Raw genomic sequence first — 13,288 nt, 5'->3', positions numbered from 1 at the left:
ATATGCATGGCACGATGTTCTAGAGATAACCATGCATGTAAGTTTACTCCCACTATGGATATGGAGTAACCCTAGAAGGAAGCAAAGGTGCAGGAAGCTGCTGGCTTACAATGGAGATTAACCAGTTTACTGTCGGCTGTCAAGTCGTTGCCTACTCGGTCAAACAAGATTAGCGTGATCGTGAGCTGATATGCTTGACATAAAAATGAGCCCACTAGGTCAAGCACAAGCACGGCTCCAACGTACATTTGCAAGATCACCTCAACACTATAAATACCCATGCATTTCCTTGGTGTACCATCAACCGATCTCATCTAGCACTTGGCTACACTCTCACAATGGCTGCCATTAAGCTTGTGTCACTTAGCTTGGTTGTGCTTCTGAGCATTGGGTTAGCCAGCGCCGCTAGGGTAGTTAGATACGCCAGCTCCACGGGGACAGGCTCGGGAGGGGGGAATGGTGGTGGGACTGTGAACGGCAGCGGTGGAGGGGCTGGGAGTGGCAATGGGAATGCCTACAGTAGCAGTAGTGGAGCCCATGCATATGCGGGAGGGGGCGGTAGCGGGGGTGGTGCGTCGCAGGAAGGCGGCACCGGGCATGGCGCTGGGTCCGGCGACGGCTCAAGCTCTAGCTATACGAGCGACGGAAGATATAGTTATGGTGGAACCTCTTACGCAGGTGGTAATGGTGGGGGCAGCGGTGGCGGACAGGCAGCGGGCCCTAACTCCAGCGGTTACGGAGCTGGTGGCGGCACTGGTACTGGCTCCAGTGCGGTGACATCTGGCTGGTACCCATATGCGAATGCAAATGCTAATGGTAACGGTGGAGGTACAGGAAGTGGTCAGAACGGCGGCAGCGGTGGCGGCACGGGAGGTGGCAGCGGTAATGGTGATGCATCCCCTTGAAGTTATCTCTATGTGATACATAGATCCGAAGATGGAGCCCAAACTTTGAAGTTTTTTTCTTTCTGTTTGCACCTTGTGGGCTCGTTAGTTTGCAGCGTTTAAGTTCTTGTATGCTTTCATGTATATTATGAATAAATCAATAAAGGGCCCCATCAACTTGTGTTATTACTCTTCGCTACCTTGGAATTTCAATTCATGTTTCTTGTCTCCGTAGATCATAGCGAAGTTCATGCTGGTCAAAACTTGCACCAAACAATATATAGCACCAACTAAAAATATGTAGCTTCATTCCAATTCATGTTTCTTGTCTCCGTAGATCAGCGTTTAACTTCTTGTATGCTTTCTAGTATTATGGATGAATCTAAAGGTCTCCCGCAAAAAAAAGAGGAATGAATCTAAAGGTGCCCCAAATGTCTTGTAGATGGAATTTGCATCAACACGGTCAATATTCCATATGCTCCATGTATGGGTGTTGTCCCAATCCGGCATTCCAATTCTAGATAGGCGGTTTGAATTCTCAAAATCCTACTAAAAATCAAGATTTATTTAAGGTATATGTTCAGCAGAGTCGGATTGACCAAAGACATTAGAGGGTGACTCATGATGCATAGGGTGACTCACAAGAGCTTGACAGTTGTCCAGACAGTTTGCGGGCACAGTCCAAACAGCCAAAAAAGCTTAACAGTTTGTCAGGATGAACATATATACCATGGCACGATGCTGATAGGCTGATGATGGCAGGCCAATCATATTACGGTGGATGAAAAAACTGCGAATTTGTTTCAGGGTGACTAAAGAGAAACAAAAAGTTCTTTCAAATTCATATATGTGGTCAATTTTGAGTTCCGTTAACTCTTATATGGGGCATCTAATAAGATAATTCTCCACTTTCATGCAGATCTATAATTGTTGCGTGATGTCGTTGAACGAATACTATGGAAGTTGGGGCCTCAACTAGAGTGACGAACTTTAATTTTCTGGAGCATTAACTATGACGAAGAAAAAAAGAAATAAAGTTTCAAGTGGAGTCATGTGTGGACTCTGCGAGTAGTGGTGGTTCAATGTAGATGAAAGTTTGACGCATGGACACATTTAAGGCATTGGAGAATATTTACCATGGTGGAGTTTGTTGAAATTCTGTCGAATATTTTGTACAAGCAAGTTAAAATTGGACTTGGACTGTGAGTGTGTAGATAAGGTACATGGTTGTGCAAGACATTGCACAAGCAAGTTAAAATCTCCAACGCCGATCCCCAAACCTTTTGCATTAGTCCAGACCCAACTGTCCGGACCCTGCAAGCCAGCCAACGGCCACCCCATCGATCCTCGGACCAGTCCGGGCCGCCGTTTTCCCGCAAAGTGGAACCAAACCAGGGGGCTTTGCGGCAGTTCGGACACTAGCCACGTGGACTTTGACACCCCAGGCCCACCCAAAACTAAGGTGGAGCGCACACTTTTGTAGGTGGTCGCACTATTTTCGTGGCAAAATCCCACTTTCTCAGTACTCTTCTCTTCCATCCCGTCGCTCTCCACCCAATTCTAGACTTTTTTCACCGCCGCCGCCACATGGACCTATACAAAAAGCTGCTGGGGACGGCGGTGGTGGAGGATCGGATGATCGTGCTCGCGCGGAAGATGAACTCGGAGACACAGCAAAACCACTACCTCAAATCGAGGGAAAATTAAGGTGGCACCTCTCAAGAAGGAGAAGGCCGACGGAGGCGTAGGTGGCGGTCGACGCAGTGGACATGCAGGTGGTGGAGGTGGTGCAGGGTGGAGCCTGGAACGCGGGGCACTGCTGTCGTCGTCATTCATGTGAAAGTGCATCTAATCCAAGGATGGTTTTCGTAATTCATCACAACATATATATCATTCAACTATTGGCTATTCAAAAGAATATTTCAGGAAAAGTTCAATTTAGGTACAACAATTGGGTTGTGAATTTGGACCCCTCAAATTGCAAAGGAAAAGTGTTGGACAAAGCCTGAAGACACCATTTATATTTAAGTGATTTAAGATCACAATGAGTCTGTAGGAATGTCAATACTATCAAAAGGGAGCGAGGTTGTGGTCATGGATTCACTGCTCAAGTGCTTAGAGATCAAGCTCCAAAAGCCTCACAGAATTTTCCACGTTCCACTATGTCCAAACCCAAAAAGCAAATCAGTCACACTAATCCATTCCCATCTGGTCTCACCGAATTATCCATGACATAGCCATTGCCTCAACCCTAGACTTTCGGTCTCACCAAGTTGGCCATTCGGTCCCACCAAAGAGCACTTGCCAACGTTCTGTTGCCTACTGAAGTTCAATCAAAATTTCCAATTGGTTTCAGTCGGTGAAACCGAAGTGTGGAAAGTGCTTAATTCAGCATATCTTCGAGCCACCGATCATTTTTACCCGGTCTCACAGAAACACCTAAAGTTCAGTTCTTTTGTATTGATCAGTTTCACTGAGTGTTTTCACCTGGTCCCACCAAGTAGCGCATAAAGGTGAGTAATATTTAGATTTTTGGTGCTGCCTATATATACCCCACCTACTCCACCAAACTCTCAGAGAGCAACTAGGGTGAAGCAAACATTTCTCATATCCATTTTCCAGAGAGAGAGAGAGAGAGAGAAAGATCCAAGTTCTTATGTTGAGATCAAAGGGATTCACCCCTAACATAGAACCTTTGATTTCTAGTCACCTCATTGATTTCCATCCAGATCCTCTACTACCCCAAAGTCAAATCTGTGAGAGAGTGCTTGAGTGTTGAGCAGATTATCTTTTGAAGCCCAAGAGCAAGGAGTTCATCATCAACAACCCCACATATTACCTTTTGGAGGGTGGTACTTCCTAGATTGGCTAGGTGTGCTTGGGAGTCTCCAAATTGTGTGGAGAAACCAAGAAGATTGTGAGGGCAAGGAGATCGCCTACTTCGTGAAGATCTACCCCGAGTGAGGCTAATCCTTTGTGGACGTAAGCCATGGTGGGATAGTGTAGGATCGAAAGTATGTCCAGAGGGGGGTGATTATACTACTTGACCAAATAAAACCTAACATTTTCCCAATTTTAGTTGTAAGCAGTTTTTAGCAATTCTAACCAGTCAAGAAACACCCTACACATGCAATTCTAAGAGTATAGCAGCGGAAAGTAAGACATTGCACATGTAAGTAAAGGAGGGGTTTGGAGAAGGAAAACGCAATGGGGACACGGTGATTTTTGGTGTGTTTTTGATCGGTGGTGCTATTGTACGTCCACGTTGATGGAGACTTCAACCCACGAAGGGTAACGGCTGCGCGAGTCCACGGAGGCTCCTCCCACGAAGGGTCCACGAAGAAGCAACCTTGTCTATCCCACCATGGTCATCGTCCACGAAGGACTTGCCATACTCGAGTAGATCTTCATGGAGTAGGTGACCTCCTTGCCCTTACAAACTTCTTGGTCCAACTCCACATCATGCCGGAGGCTCCCAAGCGACACGTAACCAATCTAGGAGACACCACTCTCCAATAGGTAATAGACGGTGTGATGATGGTGAACTCCTTGTTCTTGTGCTCCAAATGATATTCTCCCAACATTCAACTCTCTCACAGAGAGTTGGCTATGGTGGAAGAGGGATTTGAGTGGAAAGCAACTTAGGAAGGCTATAAATCAAGGTTCAAGTGGTAGGAATGGAATCTCTTGATATCAACACATGAGTAGGTGGTTCTCTCTCAGAAAATGAGTAGTGGAAGTGTAGGAACATTCTGATGGCTCTCTTACTAAGTAAGAGGGGGTGGAGGGGTATATATAGCCTCCACATGAAATCCAACCGTTACACATTTTTGACTCAACTCGGTGGCACCGACCAGAAATGTCGGTGGCACCGACCTGTGTAAAAGATATGAACGTTGGAGGTCTCGGTTGGACCAACTGGAGACAACTCGAATGGACCGATGTGCAATGGTAGGGCAAACCTTCTATTCGGTGGCACGGATCGCATCAACTCGGTAGGACCGAAGTGAAGCAATAAGGCAATAGAACGTTGGCAAGCCATCTCGGCGGCACCGATTGCATCATCTCAGTAGGTCCAAAATAATTGCAACAGAGGACAAAGAGTTGGCAAGGCCATCTCGGTGAGACCGAGATCCATATCGGTGGATCCGATTTGTTAGGGTTTGGCTGTGGCAGTGTCCAGATGAACACGGTGGGTCCGGATAGGTATGTTTCGGTGGGACCGAGTTGGATTTAGGGTTGAGGACATATTTGGATAGAGAAAGTGGCTGAGGGTTTTGGAGCAATATCACTAAGCACTTGAGCAACCGGGTCATCATCAAAACCTCCTCCCCTTTTAATAGTATTGGCTTCCTATGGATTCAATGTGATCTTGCATCACTTAACCAAAGATGTAGAGTCCTGAGCATTTGCCACTCCATGTCCTTAGCATTTTGAGGGGTCCACAATCACTAGTCCTTGCCACGCCAAACATTGAACTTTGTGTAATCTTTAACTTGAATGGATATTAGTTCAATGAGATATATTTTGTTATGAATTACCAAAACTACCCGGGGAATAGTTGCACTTTCAATCTCCCCCTTTTTGGTAATTGATGACAACATATAGATCAAAGTTTCGACAAATGATTAAATGAATGAAATACATCGTTGCTTTGAGAAGTATGTGATAAGTAAGAGCTCTCCCTAAATTTTTGCATTATAAAAAATTGCGTTTGAATGCAAATGCACAATCGATTAGGATCATGGGTCACTCTTCCATGTCGCATACAACTCGGTGGAGCGCATGAAATGATATGATTTGAATAGTAAGCATGCATCACCAAAAGTACAAGTGGATGATCATAGAAAGATAATGATAATGATAAGCATTGTGCATAACATGAAGCATAGTTTGATCAACTACAAACAACCAACTTAGTATCTTGTAGACATAAAGAACAAAGTAGCATAAACCACGTAGTAGCAAAAACTCGAAGAAATCAAACGAGCAAAAGCAAGACACACACACAAACACACACACACACACACACACACTCTCTCTCTCTCCCAGCCTAATGATCTATACAAATTCCCCCCCTTTGACGACAAGTACCAAAAATCTCCCCGCCCATTCACCAGGCCGCGTCTATTTAAGCACTTCTCCGACGCTGTCCACCCCACACCTCACATCCTCTCCTCTCGCCCTGCCCCGACCCGCTCCTCTTTGTCTCCGCTCACCATCCTTGATGAGGCCGAAGTTGTGGTTCTCCGCACCTGCAGGTGGTGGTAGCGCGTGAAGCAAGAGCATCCCCCCACCCCGCGCAACTACCGCGTCCAAATCGGGCACCGCGTGAAGGAGGAGCTGGTGTTGCCACTGCATAGTCAGTACAACCGCATCAACCGACCAGCGTCAGCACCGCGCACCATCTGGCACGGCAAAGCCGTGAAAGAGGAGGTGCCCCACGTGACCGCTAAGGCGCGTGGGCACCTCCTCCACTACCTTGGTGGCTGCGACGATGGTGGCTCCTCTCCATCGCGGAGCATCGTGGCGACTGAGGAGAGGGCGGTCAAGGGGGCAGAGCCGCGGGGGTGCTGCAACGCAACACACCCCTCAGCCTTCGCGAAGTCCTACGAGCGGCCGGCTTCCAACCCCGTGGAGGCCAGGGCCTACGACCGATCGCTAACCACCGCAGAGATATTCAGGGCGACATAGGTGCCTCGACGGGGACCTCGGCAAGATTTCCTAGAATGGTCACTTGGCAAGACCGCCACCGCTGCCGGTAGGGGAAAGAGTCGGGCTCCCTGGCAAGGGTGAGTGTTTTCCGAGGTGACCCTCCGCACATCGCAGTAGGAAGAAGAGCATGAGCCTAGGCGGTGGCTGACAGTGCTTTCGCGTCCTTCCGAAGGACCAAACCGATGACGACGACGACGAAGGCATGTAAGGCGACGGAGGTGCCGCCGGCCAGCCCGGCCACACCTCTGAGGTCACCGTCCGCCACAAGCTAGTTTAGTTTTTTTTAGGTTTTATTAGTTGAATGGATGGAATATCGTCCGATTTATGTAAAATATATTGAACTTATTTCCGTTTGAATGAACTCCATCGTTTTTGCATGGATTATGTTCGAATTTGTTTGTATCGCAGGCGTTTACGGCGAGCGCTGGATGACCGGCTTCGGTATCACTATCGGTGGACGCGTGTCGACGGACAATACTATGTCCTTCTTGAGGACCGACGTTTGGAGACGCCATTAGCCGTATTGCATGGATGTTTGCGTAGTACGTACTCACCTGTAAAGCTATCAATATGATTTTAATATTGTTTTCATCATGATTTATTATGGATTAAATCAATCAGAAAATTGCTAATGTATCCAACAGTTTCTTTACCCCACTGGGGTAGTTTTGCCTTGTGATATCACGTAGCGGCATATATGAAGAGGGCAGTGTCGCCGTGCTGGAATATATCTACAATGATACGGTTTTCCGTACTCTTATTGTACTGTTGGAGTAGTTACTTGGACAGATAAACGGATTGATCCGTGATTAACTAATTTCAAGCACGTACGTGTCCCTCTAGCTGCAGATGGAACTTGCAGAAGATCTTTCCATTGATTAGCCTGATGCTGCAGATCGGCTACTCCTTCGAGGAAGCTCCCCTCCAATTAACTTTGCACAACATGAACTATCCATTAACTGAAGTCAAATCTGACATGTTTGTTTTAAGTCAATATATGCATGGCACGATGTTCTAGAGATAACCATGCATGTAAGTTTACTCCCACTATGGATATGGAGTAACCCTAGAAGGAAGCAAAGGTGCAGGAAGCTGCTGGCTTACAATGGAGATTAACCAGTTTACTGTCGGCTGTCAAGTCGTTGCCTACTCGGTCAAACAAGATTAGCGTGATCGTGAGCTGATATGCTTGACATAAAAATGAGCCCACTAGGTCAAGCACAAGCACGGCTCCAACGTACATTTGCAAGATCACCTCAACACTATAAATACCCATGCATTTCCTTGGTGTACCATCAACCGATCTCATCTAGCACTTGGCTACACTCTCACAATGGCTTCCATTAAGCTTGTGTCACTTAGCTTGGTTGTGCTTCTGAGCATTGGGTTAGCCAGCGCCGCTAGGGTAGTTAGATACGCCAGCTCCACGGGGACAGGCTCGGGAGGGGGGAATGGTGGTGGGACTGTGAACGGCAGCGGTGGAGGGGCTGGGAGTGGCAATGGGAATGCCTACAGTGGCAGTAGTGGAGCCCATGCATATGCGGGAGGGGGCGGTAGCGGGGGTGGTGCGTCGCAGGAAGGCGGCACCGGGCATGGCGCTGGGTCCGGCGACGGCTCAAGCTCTAGCTATACGAGTGACGGAAGATATAGTTATGGTGGAACCTCTTACGCAGGTGGTAATGGTGGGGGCAGCGGTGGCGGACAGGCAGCGGGCCCTGACTCCAGCGGTTACGGAGCTGGTGGCGGCACTGGTACTGGCTCCAGTGCGGTGACATCTGGCTGGTACCCATATGCGAATGCAAATGCTAATGGTAACGGTGGAGGTACAGGAAGTGGTCAGAACGGCGGCAGCGGTGGCGGCACGGGAGGTGGCAGCGGTAATGGTGATGCATCCCCTTGAAGTTATCTCTATGTGATACATAGATCCGAAGATGGAGCCCAAACTTTGAAGTTTTTTTCTTCCTGTTTGCACCTTGTGGGCTCGTTAGTTTGCAGCGTTTAAGTTCTTGTATGCTTTCATGTATATTATGAATAAATCAATAAAGGGCCCCATCAACTTGTGTTATTACTCTTCGCTACCTTGGAATTTCAATTCATGTTTCTTGTCTCCGTAGATCATAGCGAAGTTCATGCTGGTCAAAACTTGCACCAAACAATATATAGCACCAACTAAAAATATGTAGCTTCATTCCAATTCATGTTTCTTGTCTCCGTAGATCAGCGTTTAACTTCTTGTATGCTTTCTAGTATTTTGGATGAATCTAAAGGTCTCCCGCAAAAAAAAGAGGAATGAATCTAAAGGTGCCCCAAATGTCTTGTAGATGGAATTTGCATCAACACGGTCAATATTCCATATGCTCCATGTATGGGTGTTGTCCCAATCCGGCATTCCAATTCCAGATAGGCGGTTTGAAATCTCAAAATCCTACTAAAAATCAAGATTTATTTAAGGTATATGTTCAGCAGAGTCGGATTGACCAAAGACATTAGAGGGTGACTCATGATGCACAGGGTGACTCACAAGAGCTTGACAGTTGTCCAGACAGTTTGCGGGCATAGTCCAAACAGCCAAAAAAGCTTAACAGTTTGTGAGGATGAACATATATACCATGGCACGATGCTGATAGGCTGATGGTGGCAGGCCAATCATATTACGGTGGATGAAAAAACCACGAATTTGTTTCAGGGTGACTAAAGAGAAACAAAAAGTTCTTTCAAATTCATATATGCGGTCAATTTTGAGTTCCGTTAACTCTTATATGGGGTATCTAATAAGATAATTCTCCACTTTCATGCAGATCTATAATTGTTGCGTGATGTCGTTGAACGAATACTATGGAAGTTGGGGCCTCAACTAGAGTGACGAACTTTAATTTTCTGGAGCATTAACTATGACGAAGAAAAAAAATGAAATAAAGTTTCAAGTGGAGTCATGTGTGGACTCTGCGAGTAGTGGTGGTTCAATGTAGATGAAAGTTTGACGCATGGACACATTTAAGGCATTGGAGAATATTTACCATGGTGGAGTTTGTTGAAATTCTGTCGAATATTTTGTACAAGCAAGTTAAAATTGGACTTGGACTGTGAGTGTGTAGATAAGGTACATGGTTGTGCAAGACATTGCACAAGCAAGTTAAAATCTCCAACGCCGATCCCAGAACCTTTTGCATTAGTCCAGACCCAACTGTCCGGACCCTGCAAGCCAGCCAACGGCCACCCCATCGATCCTCGGACCAGTCCGGACCGCCGTTTTCCCGCAAAGTGGAACCAAACCAGGGGGCTTTGCGGCAGTTCGGACACTAGCCACGTGGACTTTGACACCCCAGGCCCACCCAAAACTAAGGTGGAGCGCACACTTTTGTAGGTGGTCGCACTATTTTCGTGGCAAAATCCCACTTTCTCAGTACTCTTCTCTTCCATCCCGTCGCTCTCCACCCAATTCTAGACTATTTTCACCGCCGCCGCCACATGGACCTATACAAAAAGCTGCCGGGGACGGCGGTGGTGGAGGATCGGATGATCGTGCTCGCGCGGAAGATGAACTCGGAGACACAGCAAAACCACTACCTCAAATCGAGGGAAAATTAAGGCGGCACCTCTCAAGAAGGAGAAGGCCGACGGAGGCGTAGGTGGCGGTCGACGCAGTGGACATGCAGGTGGTGGAGGTGGTGCAGGGTGGAGCCTGGAACGCGGGGCACTGCTGTCGTCGTCATTCATGTGAAAGTGCATCTAATCCAAGGATGGTTTTCGTAATTCATCACAACATATATATCATTCAACTATTGGCTATTCAAAAGAATATTTCAGGAAAAGTTCAATTTATGTACAACAATTGGGTTGTGAATTTGGACCCCTCAAATTGTAAAGGAAAAGTGTTGGACAAAGCCTCAAGACACCATTTATATTTAAGTGATTCAAGATCACAATGAGTCTGTAGGAATGTCAATACTATCAAAAGGGAGCGAGGTTGTGGTCATGGATTCACTGCTCAAGTGCTTAGAGATCAAGCTCCAAAAGCCTCACAGAATTTCCCACGTTCCACTATGTCCAAACCCAAAAAGCAAATCAGTCACACTAATCCATTCCCATCTGGTCTCACCGAATTATCCATGACATAGCCATTGCCTCAACCCTAGACTTTCGGTCTCACCAAGTTGGCCATTCGGTCCCACCAAAGAGCACTTGCCAACGTTCTGTTGCCTACTGAAGTTCAATCAAAATTTCCAATTGGTTTCAGTCGGTGAAACCGAAGTGTGGAAAGTGCTTAATTCAGCATATCTTCGAGCCACCGATCATTTTTACCCGGTCTCACAGAAACACCTAAAGTTCAGTTCTTTTGTATTGATCAGTTTCACTGAGTGTTTTCACCTGGTCCCACCAAGTAGCGCATAAAGGTGAGTAATAGTAAAATTTTTGGTGCTGCCTATATATACCCCACCTACTCCACCAAACTCTCAGAGAGCAACTTGGGTGAAGCAAACATTTCTCATATCCATTTTCCAGAGAGAGAGAGAGAGAGAGAGAGAGAGAGAGAGAGAGAGAGAGAGAAAGATCCAAGTTCTTATGTTGAGATCAAAGGGATTCACCCCTAACATAGAACCTTTGATTTCTAGTCACCTCATTGATTTCCATCCAGATCCTCTACTACCCCAAAGTCAAATCTATGAGAGAGTGCTTGAGTGTTGAGCAGATTATCTTTTGAAGCCCAAGAGCAAGGAGTTCATCATCAACAACCCCACATATTACCTTTTGGAGGGTGGTACTTCCTAGATTGGCTAGGTGTGCTTGGGAGTCTCCAAATTGTGTGGAGAAACCAAGAAGATTGTGAGGGCAAGGAGATCGCCTACTTCGTGAAGATCTACCCCGAGTGAGGCTAATCCTTTGTGGACGTAAGCCATGGTGGGATAGTGTAGGATCGAAAGTATGTCCAGAGGGGGGTGATTATACTACTTGACCAAATAAAACCTAACATTTTCCCAATTTTAGTTGTAAGCAGTTTTTAGCAATTCTAACAAGTCAAGAAACAGCCTACACATGCAATTCTAAGAGTATAGCAGCGGAAAGTAAGACATTGCACATGTAAGTAAAGGAGGGGTTTGGAGAAGGAAAACGCAATGGGGACACGGTGATTTTTGGTGTGGTTTTGATCGGTGGTGCTATTGTACGTCCACGTTGATGGAGACTTCAACCCACGAAGGGTAACGGCTGCGCGAGTCCACGGAGGCTCCACCCACGAAGGGTCCACGAAGAAGCAACCTTGTCTATCCCACCATGGTCATCGTCCACGAAGGACTTGCCATACTCGAGTAGATCTTCATGGAGTAGGTGACCTCCTTGCCCTTACAAACTTCTTGGTCCAACTCCACATCATGCCGGAGGCTCCCAAGCGACACGTAACCAATCTAGGAGACACCACTCTCCAATAGGTAATAGACGGTGTGATGATGGTGGACTCCTTGTTCTTGTGCTTCAAATGATATTCTCCCAACATTCAACTCTCTCACAGAGAGTTGGCTATGGTGGAAGAGGGATTTGAGTGGAAAGCAACTTAGGAAGGCTATAAATCAAGGTTCAAGTGGTAGGAATGGAATCTCTTGATATCAACACATGAGTAGGTGGTTCTCTCTCAGAAAATGAGTAGTGGAAGTGTAGGAACATTCTGATGGCTCTCTTACTAAGTAAGAGGGGGTGGAGGGGTATATATAGCCTCCACATGAAATCCAACCATTACACATTTTTGACTCAACTCGGTGGCACCAAACAGAAATGTCGGTGGCACCGACCTGTGTAAAAGATATGAACGTTGGAGGTCTCGGTGGGACCAACTGGAGACAACTCGAATGGACTGATGTGCAATGGTAGGGCAAACCTTCTATTCGGTGGCACGGATCGCATCAACTCGGTAGGACTGAAGTGAAGCAATAAGGCAATAGAACGTTGGCAAGCCATCTCGGCGGCACCGATTGCATCATCTCAGTAGGTCCAAAATAATTGCAACAGAGGACAAAGAGTTGGCAAGGCCATCTCGGTGAGACCGAGATCCATATCGGTGGATCCGATTTGTTAGGGTTTGGCTGTGGCAGTGTCCAGATGAACACGGTGGGTCCGGATAGGTATGTTTCGGTGGGACCGAGTTGGATTTAGGGTTGAGGACATATTTGGATAGAGAAAGTGGCCGAGGGTTTTGGAGCAATATCACTAAGCACTTGAGCAACCAGATCATCATCAAAACCTCATCCCCTTTTAATAGTATTGGCTTCCTATGGATTCAATGTGATCTTGCATCACTTAACCAAAGATTTAGAGTCCTGAGCTTTTGCCACTCCATGTCCTTAGCATTTTGAGGGGTCCACAATCACTAGTCCTTGCCACGCCAAACATTGAACTTTGTGTAATCTTTAACTTGAATGGATATTAGTTCAATGAGATATATTTTGTTATGAATTACCAAAACTACCCGGGGAATAGTTGCACTTTCAATCTCCCCCTTTTTGGTAATTGATGACAACATATAGATCAAAGTTTCGACAAATGGTTAAATGAATGAAATACATCGTTGCTTTGAGAAGTATGTGATATGTAAGAGCTCCCCCTAAATTTGTGCATTATAAAAAATTGCGTTTGAATGCAAATGCACAATCGATTAGGATCATGGGTCACTCTTCCATGTCGCATACAACTCAGTGGAG

The 13,288-nt window shown here is 46.4% G+C and overlaps 2 protein-coding genes across 2 annotated transcripts; both read left to right on the top strand.

The window, feature by feature from the left end:
* Nucleotides 1-319: 319 nt before the first annotated feature.
* LOC123169564 (glycine-rich cell wall structural protein 1.0-like) lies at nucleotides 320-1,070 on the top strand. The gene has a single exon (XM_044587430.1). It carries the CDS (start codon nucleotides 339-341, stop codon nucleotides 903-905), a length of 567 nt encoding a protein of 188 aa, XP_044443365.1. The 5' UTR covers nucleotides 320-338; the 3' UTR covers nucleotides 906-1,070.
* Nucleotides 1,071-7,914: 6,844 nt separating this feature from the next.
* On the top strand, nucleotides 7,915-8,667 carry LOC123169524 (putative glycine-rich cell wall structural protein 1). Its single transcript, XM_044587395.1, has one exon. The coding sequence runs from the start codon at nucleotides 7,933-7,935 to the stop codon at nucleotides 8,497-8,499; it is 567 nt and encodes a 188-aa protein (XP_044443330.1). The 5' UTR covers nucleotides 7,915-7,932; the 3' UTR covers nucleotides 8,500-8,667.
* The last annotated feature ends 4,621 nt before the right edge of the window (nucleotides 8,668-13,288 follow it).

Source organism: Triticum aestivum, chromosome 7D (assembly GCF_018294505.1).
Source record: "Triticum aestivum cultivar Chinese Spring chromosome 7D, IWGSC CS RefSeq v2.1, whole genome shotgun sequence".
Taxonomy (NCBI): Eukaryota; Viridiplantae; Streptophyta; class Magnoliopsida; order Poales; family Poaceae; genus Triticum; species Triticum aestivum.
This window is presented reverse-complemented; position numbering and strand designations above follow the sequence as displayed.

Excerpts from the sequence above, each read along its gene's own strand:
- LOC123169564 (XM_044587430.1), top strand. The coding sequence starts at position 339 with ATGGCTGCCATTAAGCTTGTGTCACTTAGCTTGGTTGTGCTTCTGAGC.
- LOC123169524 (XM_044587395.1), top strand. The coding sequence starts at position 7,933 with ATGGCTTCCATTAAGCTTGTGTCACTTAGCTTGGTTGTGCTTCTGAGC.